Source organism: Neolamprologus multifasciatus, chromosome 12 (assembly GCF_963576455.1).
Source record: "Neolamprologus multifasciatus chromosome 12, fNeoMul1.2, whole genome shotgun sequence".
Classification (NCBI taxonomy): Eukaryota; Metazoa; Chordata; class Actinopteri; order Cichliformes; family Cichlidae; genus Neolamprologus; species Neolamprologus multifasciatus.
In genome coordinates, this window is record NC_140450.1 from 13,014,888 (window position 1) to 13,032,399 (window position 17,512).

The 17,512-nt window shown below is 38.1% G+C and overlaps 1 protein-coding gene across 1 annotated transcript in view; it reads right to left on the bottom strand.

Moving 5' to 3' along the window:
- loxhd1b (lipoxygenase homology PLAT domains 1b) overlaps positions 1 to 10,143 on the bottom strand; it is a 38,676-nt gene extending 28,533 nt beyond the window's left edge. Inside the window, 12 exon segments of the mRNA XM_085180864.1 lie at positions 618 to 727; positions 1,052 to 1,175; positions 4,923 to 5,071; positions 5,203 to 5,301; positions 5,441 to 5,625; positions 5,717 to 5,797; positions 6,031 to 6,042; positions 6,234 to 6,348; positions 7,896 to 8,134; positions 8,136 to 8,253; positions 8,567 to 8,635; positions 10,056 to 10,143. Of these exon segments, the coding sequence (XP_085036990.1) occupies positions 618 to 727; positions 1,052 to 1,175; positions 4,923 to 5,071; positions 5,203 to 5,301; positions 5,441 to 5,625; positions 5,717 to 5,797; positions 6,031 to 6,042; positions 6,234 to 6,348; positions 7,896 to 8,134; positions 8,136 to 8,253; positions 8,567 to 8,635; positions 10,056 to 10,143 (1,389 nt within the window).
- Positions 10,144 to 17,512: the final 7,369 nt, after the last annotated feature.

The window sequence follows — 17,512 nt, forward strand, 5'->3', positions numbered from 1 at the left end:
TATATCTACTTTATAGATTCAGGTAGTAAAAAAAAAGGGACTAAATCAGAATAAAAAATGCCCTGCATTAGACCAGAAAAACGTTGAGTTAAAGAAAAACACCTGCAGAGACCCACTGAAGTTAAGGCCACTTTTAACAACTCTGTTTTCAAATGAATCAAGTTTAAGGCAAATGTTTAATAAGGAAGATCTGCATTGACTCATCTGCCTAGATTCTTGGGTGTTTGGGCTGCTAGTCTATTCTGTGAAACTCAGTTCTGTCATCATCACTCTGGTCCAATTATTTTCTTGCCCCCCCTTCTGCGAGTCAGTCGGCCTCTGTTCTGTGCTTTTAACCTCAGTGCTCTATGTCATTCTGTTTTTCAGACTCTACCTTCAGTTCATCCTGACAGAGATCCTTATCAAGTCTCCACAGGTCCTGTCCTACTTCCTACCACAGTTGGACTCTGCTCTGAGATCTGGCTTCATTGGTGTCTAATTGCCAAAAACTTTATTTATTTCAATAAATCATGCTCAGTTCCTTAAAATGATCTCTCCTCTTGGAAATGAAAATAAAGACTCCTGCAACACTTATTAGTAAAATGCTTTCTGTTCTGTGTCTTGATTTTCCTCTTTACCTTCCCACTGTTCTTCAAGCCTTTCGTGCCGTGCATCACAATGTGGATTTTGGAGTTGGTCCCAGCACCCCGGATGTTTCCTGTCACAATCTGGACATTGTACACAATACCTGATGGATACAGTTACATGTTAGCTTATCGCAGGTAGTGCCAGTGGGTCGCCATGGTTCACAGCACCCGTACTCCCAAGGATACGAGCAGGACCAGATAACCCAGATCTAAACAATAGTAGTCTGATCTAAGAAGTAATGCTTACACAGCTTTCTGGTAAGGTTAGTCTGCAGTTATTCATTAATAGTTAATAATTAATTAAAACTGAGGGAAACCTTTTTGTAAGACAGCTCCGAATTGTTAACTATCCTTGAAGCTGGCATCATTTAAGCCAGTTGAATTGTCTCAGGCTTAAAAACCAATTTTCCAAATTTCATCTTCACCTGTGGGCTGACTCCCTCCAACCAAAACGTCCCTCTGGATCTTCCCATCATCCTCATCGATGGCAAACCAGCGGCTGATGGGGAATTCATACACTAGTTTGTTTCCAAGATCATCTACTATCACCTGTAGAAAAAAACTGCAATATTCAGTATAATTGGTCACACTAGAAACTGCAAAGATCAAAAAACCTAAATAAAATGAGATAGTGGTGCTTCATCTTCTCATGTGCTTGCTCAGTACAGGTCACATTAGTGCAATGCTATGATCAGTCTTACAGAGAAAGTTACAGTAGAAGGATGAAATGAGGCAGAGCAGTCCGAGTTTCAAATTACAGTTTCTTAATTAAAGGCTGGAAAGCTGACTGAGCACATTTGTCTGCTGCCTAGGTGAAACATGCAAGATTGTCATTCAGTATCCACTTAGTGGCTGTTCCTTTCCTAGAGTGCTGAATATGATGTTGATGACTGTTTTATTCAAATGTGTTTTGCATGCGCAGGTTTCCTTTTTAGCATCCATTTTGTCCTTATGCTCTATGATCTATCTATCTATCTATCTATCTATCTATCTATCTATCTATCTATCTATCTATCTATCTATCTATCTATCTATCTATCTATCTATCTATCTATCTATCTATCTATCTATCTATCAAGTCTATTAAGTAAGCATGCTCATCGGCTTATATTGGTCATTTGTCAATATATTGGTAATATAACAGCTGATAAATGTACATTTATGAGGCAAAGAAGAATACCACAAACACAACACCCAGCTAATCTGACCAGAATTGAACTTGAACTTTTTGGAACAATAAAAAAAGATGACTTGTAACTGCACTGTCATGTTATTTTAGTAAAGACTCATAATTAACTTCACATAACAAATATTATGGAAATATGTTTATGTTTCATGTGTCTTACAGTTTTTCTCCATTGGTTTGGCTCATTTCTTGAAACAGAAATTACATTCTCAAAACTCTAAGATCATTTGGCAAAACACTCTTACAGTTTAGCACAACACTATAGCTCACCTGCAAATGCTCATATCTCTTCCAAAACTGTTCACTCAGGCTTCAATCTAAATCTCTTTCTCATTTAAACAGTCAGTGTCTCCAAAATGGCAAAGATCCTTCTCAATAGCTTTGGCTCATTTCTCGACACAGATCGGACAGTCTCATCATTCTTGGTGCTTTTGTCAAAATAAACCTGGATGGTTGATCACAACAACATGGTCCACCTGCAAAAGCTCATATCTCCCCTAAAACAGTTCACTCATGTGTCAAAACTACATTTCTTTCTAATCTGAATAGTCAGTGCCCCCAAAATGCATCATCCCTTTGGCATTGTGTGAGTGCTGCCATACAAAATGTTTAGATGTTTTGTCACTATGGCAGAGGACCAACAATATACAACAGAAAAGAGTAGCCTCCAAGGTTTGACATCACAGATTGCACTCACACTACCAAGGAAATTATAACCATTTTTTATTCACACGCAAAGAAAGTTTCATACATATGTAAAAAGAAAATGTACATTACAGTAGTAAATTGTATGAACACAAAATCAAAAAACAAGGACTTATTCAGTGGTTGCTGTACTAATTCTCCCGCTGCACAGTGACTGGAATACTACTCTAAACTGTATGAATTAGGTAATTCCATAGTTTACAGTAATTTGTTCAATATATTTCTTGTCATATTTAGTATCAAAACATTCCACTAGTCCTCTCCACCTGCTAGTATAGACCTACCACTGTAGGAAGGTGCACACAAAATCTCTACAGTAAGTTATACATTTTTTGCCTCACGCATAGTGCCCTGTCCTATATAACATATAATTCCATTATAGATTACATAGAGTACATACCTGTTTTCCCTGCGAAAGGTTTGGATGATGGAGGAGACTGTAGAGCAAGGCACATTAGGCTGCACTCGACGACCTGCCTCTGACATTGTGAGGCCATGGTTTATGACATGGTCTATAATTGTGGCCCGAATTTCATTCGGGACAGCACAGTGTCTTCGTGCTCCTCGGCCTCCTCTTCCCCCTATTCCTCCACCACGCATTCTCAGTCCTCCTCTTCTTCTTCTTCTTCCTCCTCTTCCTTGAGGAAGAACTTCCCCTTGTCTGTTTGCTTGGCCTTGTCTATCCATGTTCAGAGATCGGACTGGCTCTGGTCAAGCTCTATACATCTGTGTTTGGCAGCACACAATCATGGAACACACCTGCGTGTGACACCTAGTTTCACCTGACTGTCAATGACTGTCATCAGTTTATCAAATATTCAAAGAAATTCATATATGGTATTCATGGTATTATGTTCTTGACCAATTTTGACAATTGAACAGACGGTTGTGCATGTGAGTACTTATACAATGAAATCATGCTGACATGTTTTGGAGAGAATGATCATTAGACTGAGAATCAACTAATCACTTTAGATCTACAAGATCTATTCATTTGGAAAATGTGCTAAATGTGGGCTAACTGTATAACTGTAGGCTACTTGTACTTAATCATTTGCAAAGATGCACTGAGACAATTGAGACATGTACTAAGGCATTTGCCATTTGATAAAATGAATGAGAAATGCCATTCTGTTGTGAACATTTGCCAAGAGGTTTGGAGGTTTGTCCATGTTATTTTGAGAATGTAATTTCTGTTTCAAGAAATGAGCCAAACCAATGGAGAAAAACTGTAAAAATTTGATAAAATAGATAAATCACCAAATATTGGTATTGGTCTTAAAAAATCTGCAGTTATTTTATATGTGTTCGCTATCTTAGATTTGATTATGAATGTATTTTTGTATTTTCTGATAAACTGTAATAAAATGTACATTTTTTATTTAACACAGAATTTTTGTATATTGCTTATTACGGAAGAGGATTAGGGCCACTGGGAAAAAAAAGTGGGCACATCTTTTTTTTTCTTCTTTTCCTGAATTCTGAGAAAAAAAAGTCATAATTCTGAGATTAAAGTCAGAAGTCTGAGATTAAAGTCAGAATTCTGAGGAAAAAAAGTCATAATTCTGAGATTAAAGTCATAATTCTGAGATTAAAGTCAGAATTCTGAGAAAAAAAGTCTGAATTTTGAGATTAAAGTCAGAATTCCGAGAAAAAAAGTCAGAATTCCGAGATTAAAGTCAGAATTCTGAGATTAAAGTCAGAATTCTGAGAAAAAAGTCAGAATTATGACTTTTTTCTCAGATTTTTTATCCAGTGGCCCTAATCCTCTTCCGTAGCTTATAGAGGTTTCAGTAGCAATGACAAAAACTAAGCTAGCCTCAAATAATTGCTCAGAATCTTTTAGTCCAGAATTTATCTCAGTGTAATAAGTAATTTAGTGGCTGCACAAAACACATTTGAAATGCAAATAGAATATGACTCAGCAACATTGTCACTACTGATCTTTGGTGTCAGCCTGTGCTGCAGTAACCAACAAATCTACCGACTCGTCTGTCTGTTTGCTGTAAGGCAATCTCTTAATGGGGCATGGTGTCCCTTTACACAGCAGGTAGAATGAAGACATGCGTGTTTCGCGTGTCTGTTTGAATGAACTCATCTCTCACTGTATGTGTTGGAGGTGCAGGGACGCTGGTCTCGGATGAGACGGCCGACAGGAAACAAGGAGATCACATGTCTTAAGTACGACTGCAGAAGCAGGGCAGCGGCACAGCGAGACTCTTTTGTTTCAAGATAATGCACAGTAAAATCCTTAATGTATTATACAACAAATGGAAGTCATTTTTCATGACGGGCATATCTTTTGACCATTAGAATCATGTCAACATCATTTTATTTTACAGACTCATAGGGGAACAGTCTTGTAAACAATATCTGTCCTGTCTGTTTATGTGTCTGTTTCTTACCTTCTCCACAAACCATCCTGCTGAGGAGCCTTTGTTATTATGTCCAATGGTGATCTTTCTAATTTTGCCCAAGTTCGGTGCATCGATGGTGAATTTGTCCTCTGTGCCCTTTTCAAAGTTATTTTTGTCGTTGTCAAGTCGCCTCTCTCCTAAAATAGAATCAATGAATAAATAAATAAATTATAGCAAACATATTATAGTTTCATTTATTCATTATAGTTTCATTAAAGTGCTTCTCTTTGGGTCAAACTTAAGTGACCAGATATGCTGCACGTGTTACCTGTATCTCCAAACTCCCCAAAGATGTTAATAAAGACATCTGCATCTGTGCCACTGCCTTTTACATCTGCAGTGAAAACACTCACAACAAATTTATTATCTGGAAAATTAAGAAAAAGTACAAAAAAGTCACAATTTTTGCAGAGTTTAAAGACAAACCTGATATATAAACTTCTTAAAAACATGTCAGCTGCTAATGCCGACTAAATACTTAGAGGGTTTTATCTATGCATACATACATTTGGGTATGTCCATGGGGTCTATGCTGCCCAGCAGGTCTCTGATATAAAGGCCATCTCCTTCTATCTTACTGAGCCAGTTATTACAAGCAAAATAGAACCTCAGATGAGGTCGAATCACATCCGTTACCACGACTCTGTCCAAGAACCAGCTGGGATTAAGGCCAGTGTTGTCATGCTCAATCCTGGAGAAACAGAAACATGTGGATAAATTACATGTTCCTGGTAAAAAAAAAAATGGTTAAGGGTGTTAAAAATATCTCATGTCTAACAAACCGTATCTTTTTCAAGGATCCAACATTGTGAGTTCTAATTCTGAACACATCTGTTTTGGCCCTTTCGAATGCTGTGCAACTCCTGAAATACCAAAAAAGGTTAAAATTCAGAAGTCACCTGAACTTCATCCTCTTTTGACACATCATAATATTCAGTAAAAAATAAATACAAACTAATCAGAAGTAAAAATGTAAATCTAGGAAAATAATTACCAAAGTCATGCAAACTTTGAGAAAATCATGCAGGAGAAACCACAGCACAATCTGATGGCTAAGCTGTCACAGCAATTTTTTAACACAACAATAAATACATACTTCTTTTCTGTGCTGTGAAAGAGGAGGAAAGACATCGTTTTAGTTCATATAGAAAATAAATACTGAAATGACAGGGTTTATTTTGAACTGGAGGCTCTTAGAGTGATCACTCTTTGCTGTTTATTTAACCAGGTCATTTCATCTTTATTACACTTGCAGGCAAGCTTATATCTAAACTCCACTAATCTTTAAAGCTGACTTACTTGCTAGCCAGGTGGACTTTGGGTGTGATGCCATACTCTCCAAAAAGAGTAATAAACACATTGGCATCAGTGCCTGCTCCTCTCTCATCACCAGTGATGGCAACCACCTCGTACACTACAGGGTTCAAAAAGAAGAGAACAATAAAACCAAGTAACGTGTGAAGATGCATTATGGTATTGTGGTAAACATAAATACATACATACTAGGTGACAGTGTGCATTTGAGTTTTAGTACTTCTGGCCTTCTGAAACTTATCGTAAGCTTAATTTATTCAAACCCACACAGATGTTTCCAGTTATGTTTTCAGATAAGACAATAGGTTGCCATATTTAATGCACTAATTCAAAAGTTTCTCACAGATACTTTGAATCTTAAATATTTTATATAGGATAGTCACTGTATCCAATTAGATGATTATGAAGCAATAAGTATTGCTTTGAACTGGTCAAAAAGAAATGTCATACTGGGCAAGTAAGCCAAGAATGATACTAGTGGCCACATGTCTGACCGTTAGGCTATGACTTGTTGAGATGTGTCCTTTTTTTGGACTAGTCATGAGGCACCCTAGATGGAGTAATCCACTGTGACACAATATCCAAGATAAAACATACAAATCTTATGATTATTGCTTATTTTCCTCTCAAAATTGTCCATCATTTTGGTTGGTTATCATTGGAACCAGGCATAATGAAGGTCTATTCAAGTGATGTGTTTATCTGATGAAGTTAAAGGTGTTCCATTTCTTATGTTTACTAATAGAATTGTTTGGGAGGGCTTGAGCTAATCCTTAGACACGGAACGAGCAGGTTACTCTACGTTCTCACATCCACACCTTCAGCCAGTTCAGGATCACCAATTAACCCAACAAGCATGTCTTTGAACTGTGGGAGGAAACAGGAGCACCCAGAGGACAGGCACAACTAAGAGCTGCTATCATGACATGTAACTGGTTAACCTGAGTTTTACTTAGATTATGAAAAAATATTTAATGATGAAACAACACACAAGTCAAATACATGACAAGATTTAAGCTTAATTGTTCTTCAAATGACTTTTAATTCCCCTCCACTACATCTAAATTAAATTGCTAAAACTAAACAAATCTCAAATATATATCTTTATATTTCTTACTTCTTGAAACAACAAGATTTATTTATATAATTAAATACTTTAAAGATAAACCTAAAATCCATCCATCCATTTTCTTTCACTTCTTTTGCTTGAATGTGAGTGTGAATAGCCGTCTAAACACTCAAATAAAGTGCTAACATTTAAAGTTTACAATATTGTGGTGCATGTCATTGTGTTTCTTTGTTTTTGTAAGATGATGTTTCTTTTTGTTAGGTTCAGTGTGACTTTGCTTTGGGTTGTTGTGGACTGGGATGGACGTGAAACCACCCCACGTAAAGATTAACGACATTATGTTCACTACACCACTATGTTCATCCGCCTCATGAACATTAAACTAAGGCAGCAACACTGCTAGAGACAGTGAGACTCCTGAAACTGCAAAGATCCACCTGTCCTCTGGGTGTCGAATAACTTTCCTGAAGCAGAACTGACATTATATTGTCCTTGATTCTCCTGAATATACATATTTTGCACCTGCTGCTCCCTCATCTTGAATTCTGCATTTTACAAGTGATGAAAAAAAAGTTCACCTTTCTTTTTGTGATACTCATCCTCGTAGTTCTCCACTTTTTCTGGCTCGTAGGTACGAAGCTCTTTCTCATAGATTTCAACATAATTTTCAATCTTCTTCTTCTTGCCTTTTGTCTTCTTGGTGTCTTCATCACTGTCTCCCTTTACTGAACCTTTCTTCTTCTTGTCTTTCTTTTTCTTTTTCCCTTCCTCTTCTTCAGGGTCCTCCTCTTTCTTGGATTTTTTGTCCTTTGATCCCATCTTTGACTGAAGACTTCTTCTTTGTGGTTTCAATCACATCAGGAAACTTTTCTCCTCTCGTGCTACCCTTGGTTCTGCTGTCATTAACTTCATTATTGCTGCTGAATACTCTTTTGTCTTCTTAACCTGATTTTCCTTTTTTTTTCTAGATGCTCCTCATATCAGACCCTGATTAGTCAGAATTACATCCTGCTTCATCCTTGTCCTTCTTCTTCTTCAGTCTCCTTTGACTCACTCAACTACTCATCTGGTGAAAAACCTGTTAGGTTTCCTCCACTGCTCTCTGACTTCTTTTTTCTTTTTTGTAGACATCTTAATTTATTTAATACCTTGTAACCGTAGCCAATTCCTGTGGCTGAAACTTGATTAAACTGACCCGCGACAGCACAGGATTGACCCACTGCGAGGACAAGTCTGACTCAGAGTTTACATAGTTTCTTAGTAGGTGGCTGGGGATGATCCTCTTTATTCATGACCTCATGAGAAATGATGAAGTAACCTGAGCAGAGCATAGGGCAGGTTCCCTCCCAGAATGGAGACCTGCTAGAAAAGCAAGTAAATAAATGAAATGACTGATACATGTTAAACATGTGTCAGGATCCACTAACCCTGTGAGTATTACATGACTGGTATTATATTACAGGCTGTTATTAAAATATAAACAACATTTTATGGTTATGTATTATTCAACAGTAAAACAGATGTTGACTGTTCTATTCAAATGTTTTTTGCATGTGCAGGTTTCCTTTTTAGCATCCAGATTCTGTTTTCTCTTTATGCTCTAAAACAGTAAAACAAAATACGAACAGAGTATTTTTAATTAATTTTTAAATTAATTTTTAATTAAGGATTATTTGTTTTATTATATTATCAACTAACTGCTGAACATTACACAAATGATTGAGTTTGTTAGACAATCATAATTCTTTGTACAAACCTTAAAATAACAGGCTTAATCAGTTGTTTTAGCTAATGTTGGTTTCTCTAATATGTGCAAGTTATTGATATATTTGACATGCAAACATCCTAAACTTTTAAATATCCTGCCAAATTTAGACTTCATATAATCGAGTGGAAAGTAATTCTTTCTCTCTAACGTGTAATGTATTAGAAGTAACATGTAGTAATAGAAACGTCCTAAGCTAATGTAGGCCATTAAAAAAAAAAAGTTTTAAATTGATATTAAAAACAGATACTGCAATGGAGAAAAAAACTGTTTTTGTACGTGTATGGGCCATCTGACCTCAGGAATTCGCATGATAAGGTGGGGCCAGATTTCACAATGAGCTCACCCGAAACCCTGGCTGATTGGGAACCACACCCAGTTTCACACCTTGGCTCAGGCGATTAGAGGATCATCAGGGGGTCCTTTTGTCCCTCTGTGGGGGGATACTCCCACTAGGTTTGAAACTGGGACTCCCCACCATTTGACCTTAAAACTGAAGAAGCTTCTCGGATGAGAGGTGAAACGTCTTCAAGCAACTTAAAGAAGTCCCGACGCTTTTCTTTGCAAGCTCCTTTGACTTTTGTACGTGTAGTTTTAATTGCAACCAGCAGAGGGAGCTATTTACGCTTGGATCGGCTCAAAGTGTGCTTTTTGTGTTTGCACCCACTCAGCAGAGGATGACCATTGCTTTTGTCATCCAGACTGACTTATCAAAAGGAGCTTATCCCAGCTGGTTTTAATAAATTAAGAAACAGTGATACAGTTAAAATCACAATATGCTTCAAACTGCTTGTAATAAGTAAAACAATATCTGTAATGAAAATTTAATTTTAAACAAACTGAAAAAAAACTGCAACATAAGCAGTTAAAATAAAAGAAGCTTCATCCTGTATTCCTTTTCTGTCTGGGCAAATGTTTTTTCTCCATTTTCAGCAATGTTTCCTTTGGCTGTACAGCAGACATATTCCCTTACACGATGGGCTCAGCCACAATGAAAGCTCTTCCTCTTCCTTGTCCTCATCTTCCTCCTTCTGTTTCCCCCCGCCTTCTTCCCCCAACATCTCATTCTCTTGATGCAGTTCTGATTCTTTTCAAAATAGTTAAACTCACTCAAAGCACCTAAATGTTAATGTTTGCATCTGTGAAACAGGCACATTAGCGTTTCATTGCAGCAGTTACGTTGTAACTTACGATCACGGCTTTATTTAAATGGTTTCACAGTCTGTGATTTGGGCCACTGAATGTGTCTAATTTTACAGCTAATGTTCAATTTGCTCACCTAATTTTCCTCATTAGTTGATGACTATGCAATCACAGCTTACACACACAAAAAATAACAGTTAAACTGTTTCTGCAGATGTATGTTGTCACTTCAGTGGCTAGACTATAACATTAGTTTGTTGAGACAGCTGTTTAATGACTGAATAAACACCAGTAAAATAAACAAAATGCACGTTAAAAGAGAAGAGAGATAATTGAGACCCACTCCCTCGCTGTGTAGTCTCTCAGTTGGAAAGCTGTTGGGTAAGGAGGCTGTTTATAAGATCCATATCAGTGAAGGATCCAGGAAAAGGAGTTCACGATGACAGTCCTGACAACCTTAACAAGCTCACTGCAGTAAATCAATACAGATTTCTTTTGAATTCATTGAGAGAGGAAGAAGTTTACACTACAGAGGAGCAGATCAGCTGCCATCTGTGTCCACAGGGGCCAAATACTGGACATCAAACTCAGCATTTATCTGAAATGTCTTTGAACATAGATTCAAAGAGTTTGAGAGCTTAGTACAGCAGTCAGCCAATTACTATTGCTGCTTGTTCACTGGAGTCAACTAAAGGTCACTCATATTATAGTTGTTCTTGTTCAAGAAGCTGCCGGTTGGCTTATCCAGACAGAGGATGTGTAGGTGAGGAAGGTTGTCTGTCTCTTTGTGTTAGCCCTGTGATGGACTGGCAACTTTCAGAGTGTACCCTGCATCTTGTCCAGTGTCAGCTGGGATAGGCTCCAGATACTCTGGGATGCTAGTTTGATTCAATGAGCAAGACTCCCCTCATAAGTAAATTCACTATACCTTGTTGTCAAACTTCATACAAAATGTGAGGCAACATTACAGTTTTTTCTGAATGCTTAAACCCTAACTGTGATTCTTATAGCACATTTTCTAAAACTATTAATACTTATAGCAAAACCACTCACTGAGTTTGCAAAACTAAAAGCACAAACACTGCTTTGCACTCAGTTTGCCATTTTGTAACACACACTTTGAAAACCTGTAGCTACAATCCACTGCACAGCACTCTTTTTGCAGAACTGTAAACACAGCTCACTGCTTTACACTCAATTTCCAAATGATCAACACACTCCTAGCAAAACTATACACATTTATGGCTATTATTTACACTATTTTGCCAACTGTCTGGCACACTGTCACATGTAAAAACTTTTTTAGATAATTAGTTCACTTTGCAATCAGCCCAAGCACTATAATACAGGTAAGCTCTGTGTGTGGAGTACAATGGAGGGAGCAGGAAGAGTGAGAAGTAGAGGAGGCCGAGGAAGAGGACGTGGAGGTGAAGAAGTAGGATGAAGAGGACGACAAGGACAAGGAGGAACAAGAGGAGGACGAGGAGGGGGGAGAGGAGGACGAGGAGGGGGGAAGAGGACGAGGAGGGGGCAGAGGAAGGGTAAGAAGAGTAAGAAATAGAATTGCTGATGACATCAGAGCTACAATAGTGGACCATGTAATCAACCGTGGAATGACCCTGAGGGAAGCTGGTCGACGGGTTCAGCCTAACTCGAGCCGCTACACTGTAGCAAGCATCATAAGGACATTTTGAAATGAGTATCGGTTAGTACAGTCACTTTGCACTAAGATTTGTAGCACTGCCATATGCTAATGAGAAACACAACAATACCATAGATGTAAAAATACTGAAATTGTTACTTTACAGAATTGCTAGATGACCAGATGCTGGGGGCAGAGGAAGCCTGTTCACTGCAGACCAAGAAACCCATATAGTCAATATGGCGATTGCAAATAATCCTATACTTGGAAATAAACACTTGTGTTTGTTTTGATGTGTGTAAATAAACACCAGTACTTGAAGTTTGGATCCCTCCATGTTTACAGACCTATGACAAAAGTATGAGCTCAAACTGACATGGCCTAGCTTGTGCACAGAGAAAGCAAAAGCCAGATGTGTTTTGTATTCATACCATCAGTGTGCAGTTGGCGCATTGTGTGCTTAGTAGATGATGGCTTGTGTGTACTGTTTGATACGAAAACACCATTTTTACGAAGGTGTGAAGAGTTAATCTAGCTGTGTTCGCTTTTGCAAGAGAACTACAATGTTTTGATAATTGGGTGACAGGTTTTCTTATTTGTGTGTAGAGTTTTGCAAAAATAGCCAATAGTTACAAAAAATGTGCTTAAGCAATCAGAAAAAACTGTAATATCATTGGGGTTTAAAAACTGGGAAAAAAGAAATTAATAGAAAATCTCAGGTGTGGAGCAAAAAAAACCCCCATAATAAGTAAATAACTACTGATTTAAACAATATGATTTTAGCAAAATCCATTCGCCCTAAGCAAGGGGATAAAAAGAGTCAGCCATGAATGCACCCCCAGACATGGAGATTTGACCATGTCGTGACAAGTAGGAAAATCCTGTAATCTACTGCTCAACATCAACAAAAATAAGGGAATGGTTGCTGACATTAGGAAAAAATGTGACAAAGACAAACTGTTTGCATCAGATGTGGTGTGGCTGTAGCTCAGGAGGTAGAGCAGGTCACCTACTGATCGGAAGGTTGGTGGTTCGATCCCTGGCTCCTCCAGTCTGCATGCCAAGTATCCTTGGGCAAGATACTAACCCCAAGTTGCTCTCCGATGCGTCCATCGGAGTATGAATGTGTGTGAATGTAGTTAGAAAAAGCACTAAGGACAGATAAAGTGCTTGTGAGAATGGGTGTGACTGGGTGAATGTGGCATGTTGTATAGAGCGCTTTGAGTACTCCGGGAGAGTAGAAAAGCGCTATATAAGAATCAGTCCATTTACCATTTACCATCAGATGAGCTGAGGCAGACCTGAGGTGGAGCAGAAGAAAAGCTTTATGTTCTTGAGAATCCATATCCAAGAAAATCTGCTGTGGTCATCCTCGGGTAATAAAGCCCAGAAATGACTTTACTTCTTAATTAAATGTAGGCTTGGTCTTATAATTTTTGAGGTTCTTCCTAAACTTAAAGAGGAGCAATTGAAAGCATCTCAACTGTGATGTGCACACCGCAGGAAGGGGTCACCAAACTAACAAGCTTCAGTTATACCTGTGAGGTGAGGTGTGCAGAGTGGAGCCTCCAATCGGGCACTTTTAAAAATGTATTTAGTATTCTTTAGTTAGTAGCAAAATGGAGTTATATCATGGGAAAAAAGCATTTTGTTATGTAGTAAAAAAAACAAATAAGGTGTGCAATTTATGCTTGTTTAAATATTTCCTTAATCATTCCAGTGTTTTGAACTGGCATTTAAATGATTAAAATCCTGAAAATAATGTAATTTTGATCGTTCTGATATGGACTCAAGTTGATTAACTGGTTTATAAAAAGCAGCAAAACAAAAACAAAAAAACAATTGTTATATGAGGATTTTATGGCAGATTTTTTGTGTGTACATTTTTGTCCGCGAAGCTGTCAAAAGACTGTGAAATTTGAGGAGGGCACAAGGGTTAAGGATTCCACAGAAGTTTTATGATGAATATTTGTGACTTTTTTTTATTATTTTATAAGTGATTGAAACTGTCTTACTGATCTTACTTAATTTTAAGTGGTTGCCATTTGTGTAACGCAGGTTGCTACTTAAGAAAACAGCTTAATCTATTTAAACGATTCAGAGTCTATGAACCCAAGAATCACAAGAGTCTATGATATCCTTGACGTTTGTGTCTTTAAAAGATGAGGGTAGTTAAAAAAGCAAACAGAGCATCTTTCCTCTCTGCACATCCACGACACACTGATTCATTATCAGCTTTTGGAAATGAACTGATTGACTCTGATTTATTTTAGAGATATAAACATCAAGAAGAAATGTAAACTCTTGTGGGAGTCTGAAATGCCTCCTGCATGTGATGTTGACTTCAGATCCTTTCGTAGCCTGCAGATTATAAGCTTAATTGGTTTCCCAAACTTCAAATGTTTATTTTCTATCCCATCCAGAAGGAGCTTCGTGATAACATAGCCGTGGCTTCGCGACACAGAAGACACTCCGCAAAGTCATTCAAAACAAACACACTGGAGGGTTTGTGGGTTCACGCAGGATGCTCAGGAGGAAATGGAGAGGAAATCGACTTCCACAGAAGGATACGTGAGGAACACAGCACTGTCATGTTGCTTGGCCAGCTACCTCAGTCCATGACTGTGGTCGTGTTATGTTGTGACAGGGGGATCAGATCGTGGTGAAACCTAAACACTGATTTATTTGACAAGGACAAGGTGATTGGTTCGTTTTCAGAGCAACTTGTTTGTGTGGCGGTTATGCAACAGGGAAAGAGGTCACGGCTTGTGCTGATAGTAGTATGACTGGGGCCAACAGGTGGCATAAGGAGAGATGAGAGTGAAAACCAACGTTAAAGGTGTCATGTTGGCAAGCAGGCTGGAAAGCCCTTTTGTGCTCAGGAGGGTACAAAACAACACTGCGCAATGGTAAAGCACCTAAAACATCACAATCGCATGACGGCATGCTTTCATGGAAATTTAAAGGCAATCAGTGGTGCTACTTGATACTTTGGGCTTCCTTAAAGCAGCGATTAAACTTGCCCTTCTTCCAAAATGGAGGTGACATCCTGTAAAATCCCTGAAGCTTTTCAGAGAATACTTTAAATAGTTTCACCTTTTAGTAAAAAGAAATGACATTAACAATGACCTAAATCCCTAATCTCGCTAATGTAGACATCAGGAAATTACAGGCTTTCTCTCCTTTTTAGAAATGCAGCCCTGTGGTGATGGTGACGAAGAAGAGGTCATCACAAGCCTTTCACTTTTCTGATCCCAATTTATTTTACTCTTCCACAGATAAAGCCAGAAACCTCCCGATACAACTACTAATACTAATACCAATTTGTCGGCTCACCTGAAGTGGCAGCAATCATTGTTGAGAGCTCATATAATTACCCATCTGGTGCTTTACTAAATTCATTTTAGCAATCAATTCTACTTTGTGCTTAATCACTAACTGTCATTTTGTCTGCAACAATTAATGCCTCTGCACACTCACAGTCCACCCACACAGATGTTCTTGTTTAAAGTGGCCAATATTTTTATAGTAATGTAGCCCTCATTCCTCATTTCTCCTGGGGTAGCGTTGCCAAGTCTCTGTGGGCTGCGCTTGAACATTGGACTACAGTTTCACTTAAAAATATCTTTAATGATAAACATCAACAAAGCGGGACAGTGTGCATGATACACAGTATATGTGGAAAATGATGAAGTGCTGCACTGCTAATGTACCGATAATGAAATACTTTAATATGCAATGAATTCAATTCTGTAGTCATTAAGTCATAACCCTGCACAACTTAATATTGAGCATAACATGCTAAAAGCTAAAGTTTATCAAATGCTAGTTTGAAGACAATGTAACAGTTTAAAAGGATTAAAGGTTGATGGAGCACTTCAGTGGGTTTATTTTAAGTTAAGAGTGTTTACATTTCACTGACTTGACTTATTCTTTTGTTATTCAGTGCTGTGTGCATTATATTTTAACCCAGCTATGCCCCTTTGCATGCTTTATCTGTCAGTTCACGCCCCTGAGAAATAATGTTTCCCACTCCTGGTCTAAAGTCATCAGTGGCACCAAAGCAGCATTCAGCAGCATGTTTGGATGTTAGCAAGTAAACAAACTGAATACTTATTATTAATTATGAACACAGTCACAGTATCTGAGGACACCCAATGCAAGCATTTGTGATAAAAACTGACTTAACTTCAATTGATTTGATTAACGATACCGTTCTACAGCATTTCCTTTTTTTTTTCCATTGTCTTCACTGACAGACAGACAGAAAGAAAAACAAACCCTAAAAAACTCAGTTGTCATGGTTACATCAGATCTCCTTCCTCTTGACCATCTGCACACGGATCAAGTATATATAAACTTAAAAGCGGGATTTATCACAGAAATTGGGCGAGAACATTTTTGAGTACAACTCACATCAGGTTTTATTTTCTCTTTTACAATCCCACTTAGTATCACAATACAAGCTTCAATCAGCTAGAGTAATCGAGGACAGCAGTAGACCTGTATATGATTGATACCTTTCACAAAAGGTCACTGGAAAGGTCCATCCATCTTCCTCCGCTTATCTGGGGCCGGGTCGTGGGAGCAGCAGCCTAAGCAGAGAAGCCCAGACCTCCCTCTCCTCCACCTCCTGCAGCTTGTCCGGGGGAACACCCAGCCTTTCCTAGGACAGTGCGAGCTGAAGGCATTCACCCAATGAATCCAACAGAACCACAGCATCCACAATAAGCAGAGACGATTCTGAGTCCGCCCAAGTGGAAGCCTTCCACCACTTGGATAGGCCTAGAAACTCTGTCCATAAAAATTATGAACAGAATCAGTGACAAAGAAAAGGTAGCAAACTTAACCGGTATTTGTACACATATAACTAGTCCTCTAAACAACTTCAAACATCTGAGAATGAAATCAGATGGTGGCGCTGGTTTGTTTGATAGCTATTAACTGTAGTGGTAAGCTAAATGTTAAGCCACTTCATAACATTCATATGAAGAAAGGTATTAATTTAACTTTATCTTTTAGTTTTGGGTTGCCCCCAAAGTAATTGTCTTTTATTGAAAACTGTTCCAAATATTAGAAAAAATGATCACAACTATGTTTTCATGCTCTGAGCAGTTTGTGACTTCACCAGCAGAAACAAGAAGAATGTGGAGTTGTCAGCGTCAAAGCCCAGACAGAAAGACATCCTGGTCTTTGAAGATAGTTACATAAGCTTTAGTATCTATTTCAAACTTCTACTTAATCAACATCTTTCAACCTTCAGTCTGGGCTTCCTGTTATTTTTCAGCATTTAGGATATGGGTGCTTCAAGGAGATTACTTTCTCAGGGTGAGATGTGGCTTTTACGAAAGAAAATGATGGTGTTTTGTATTTATTAGATCTTACAGAGGTGAGTGTCAGAAAAAGAGGTGTACCAAAGAAAAGATCATGGAGCAGGAATACACATAAACATTTTTCCATTTTTCCAATGTAATGTCAAATATTTGGTCTTTCACAACTTAAATTATTAACCAAAAACCCCTTTATGCATCATTTAAAGTGCTGTAAATAAGTTTTGAGGTTCAGGGTGGAAAAGCAAAGCGAAAAAAAAAAACTGTCCAGAAAAGTGAGCAGTTTGGTAAATACTGATTTATAAAACGTTAATA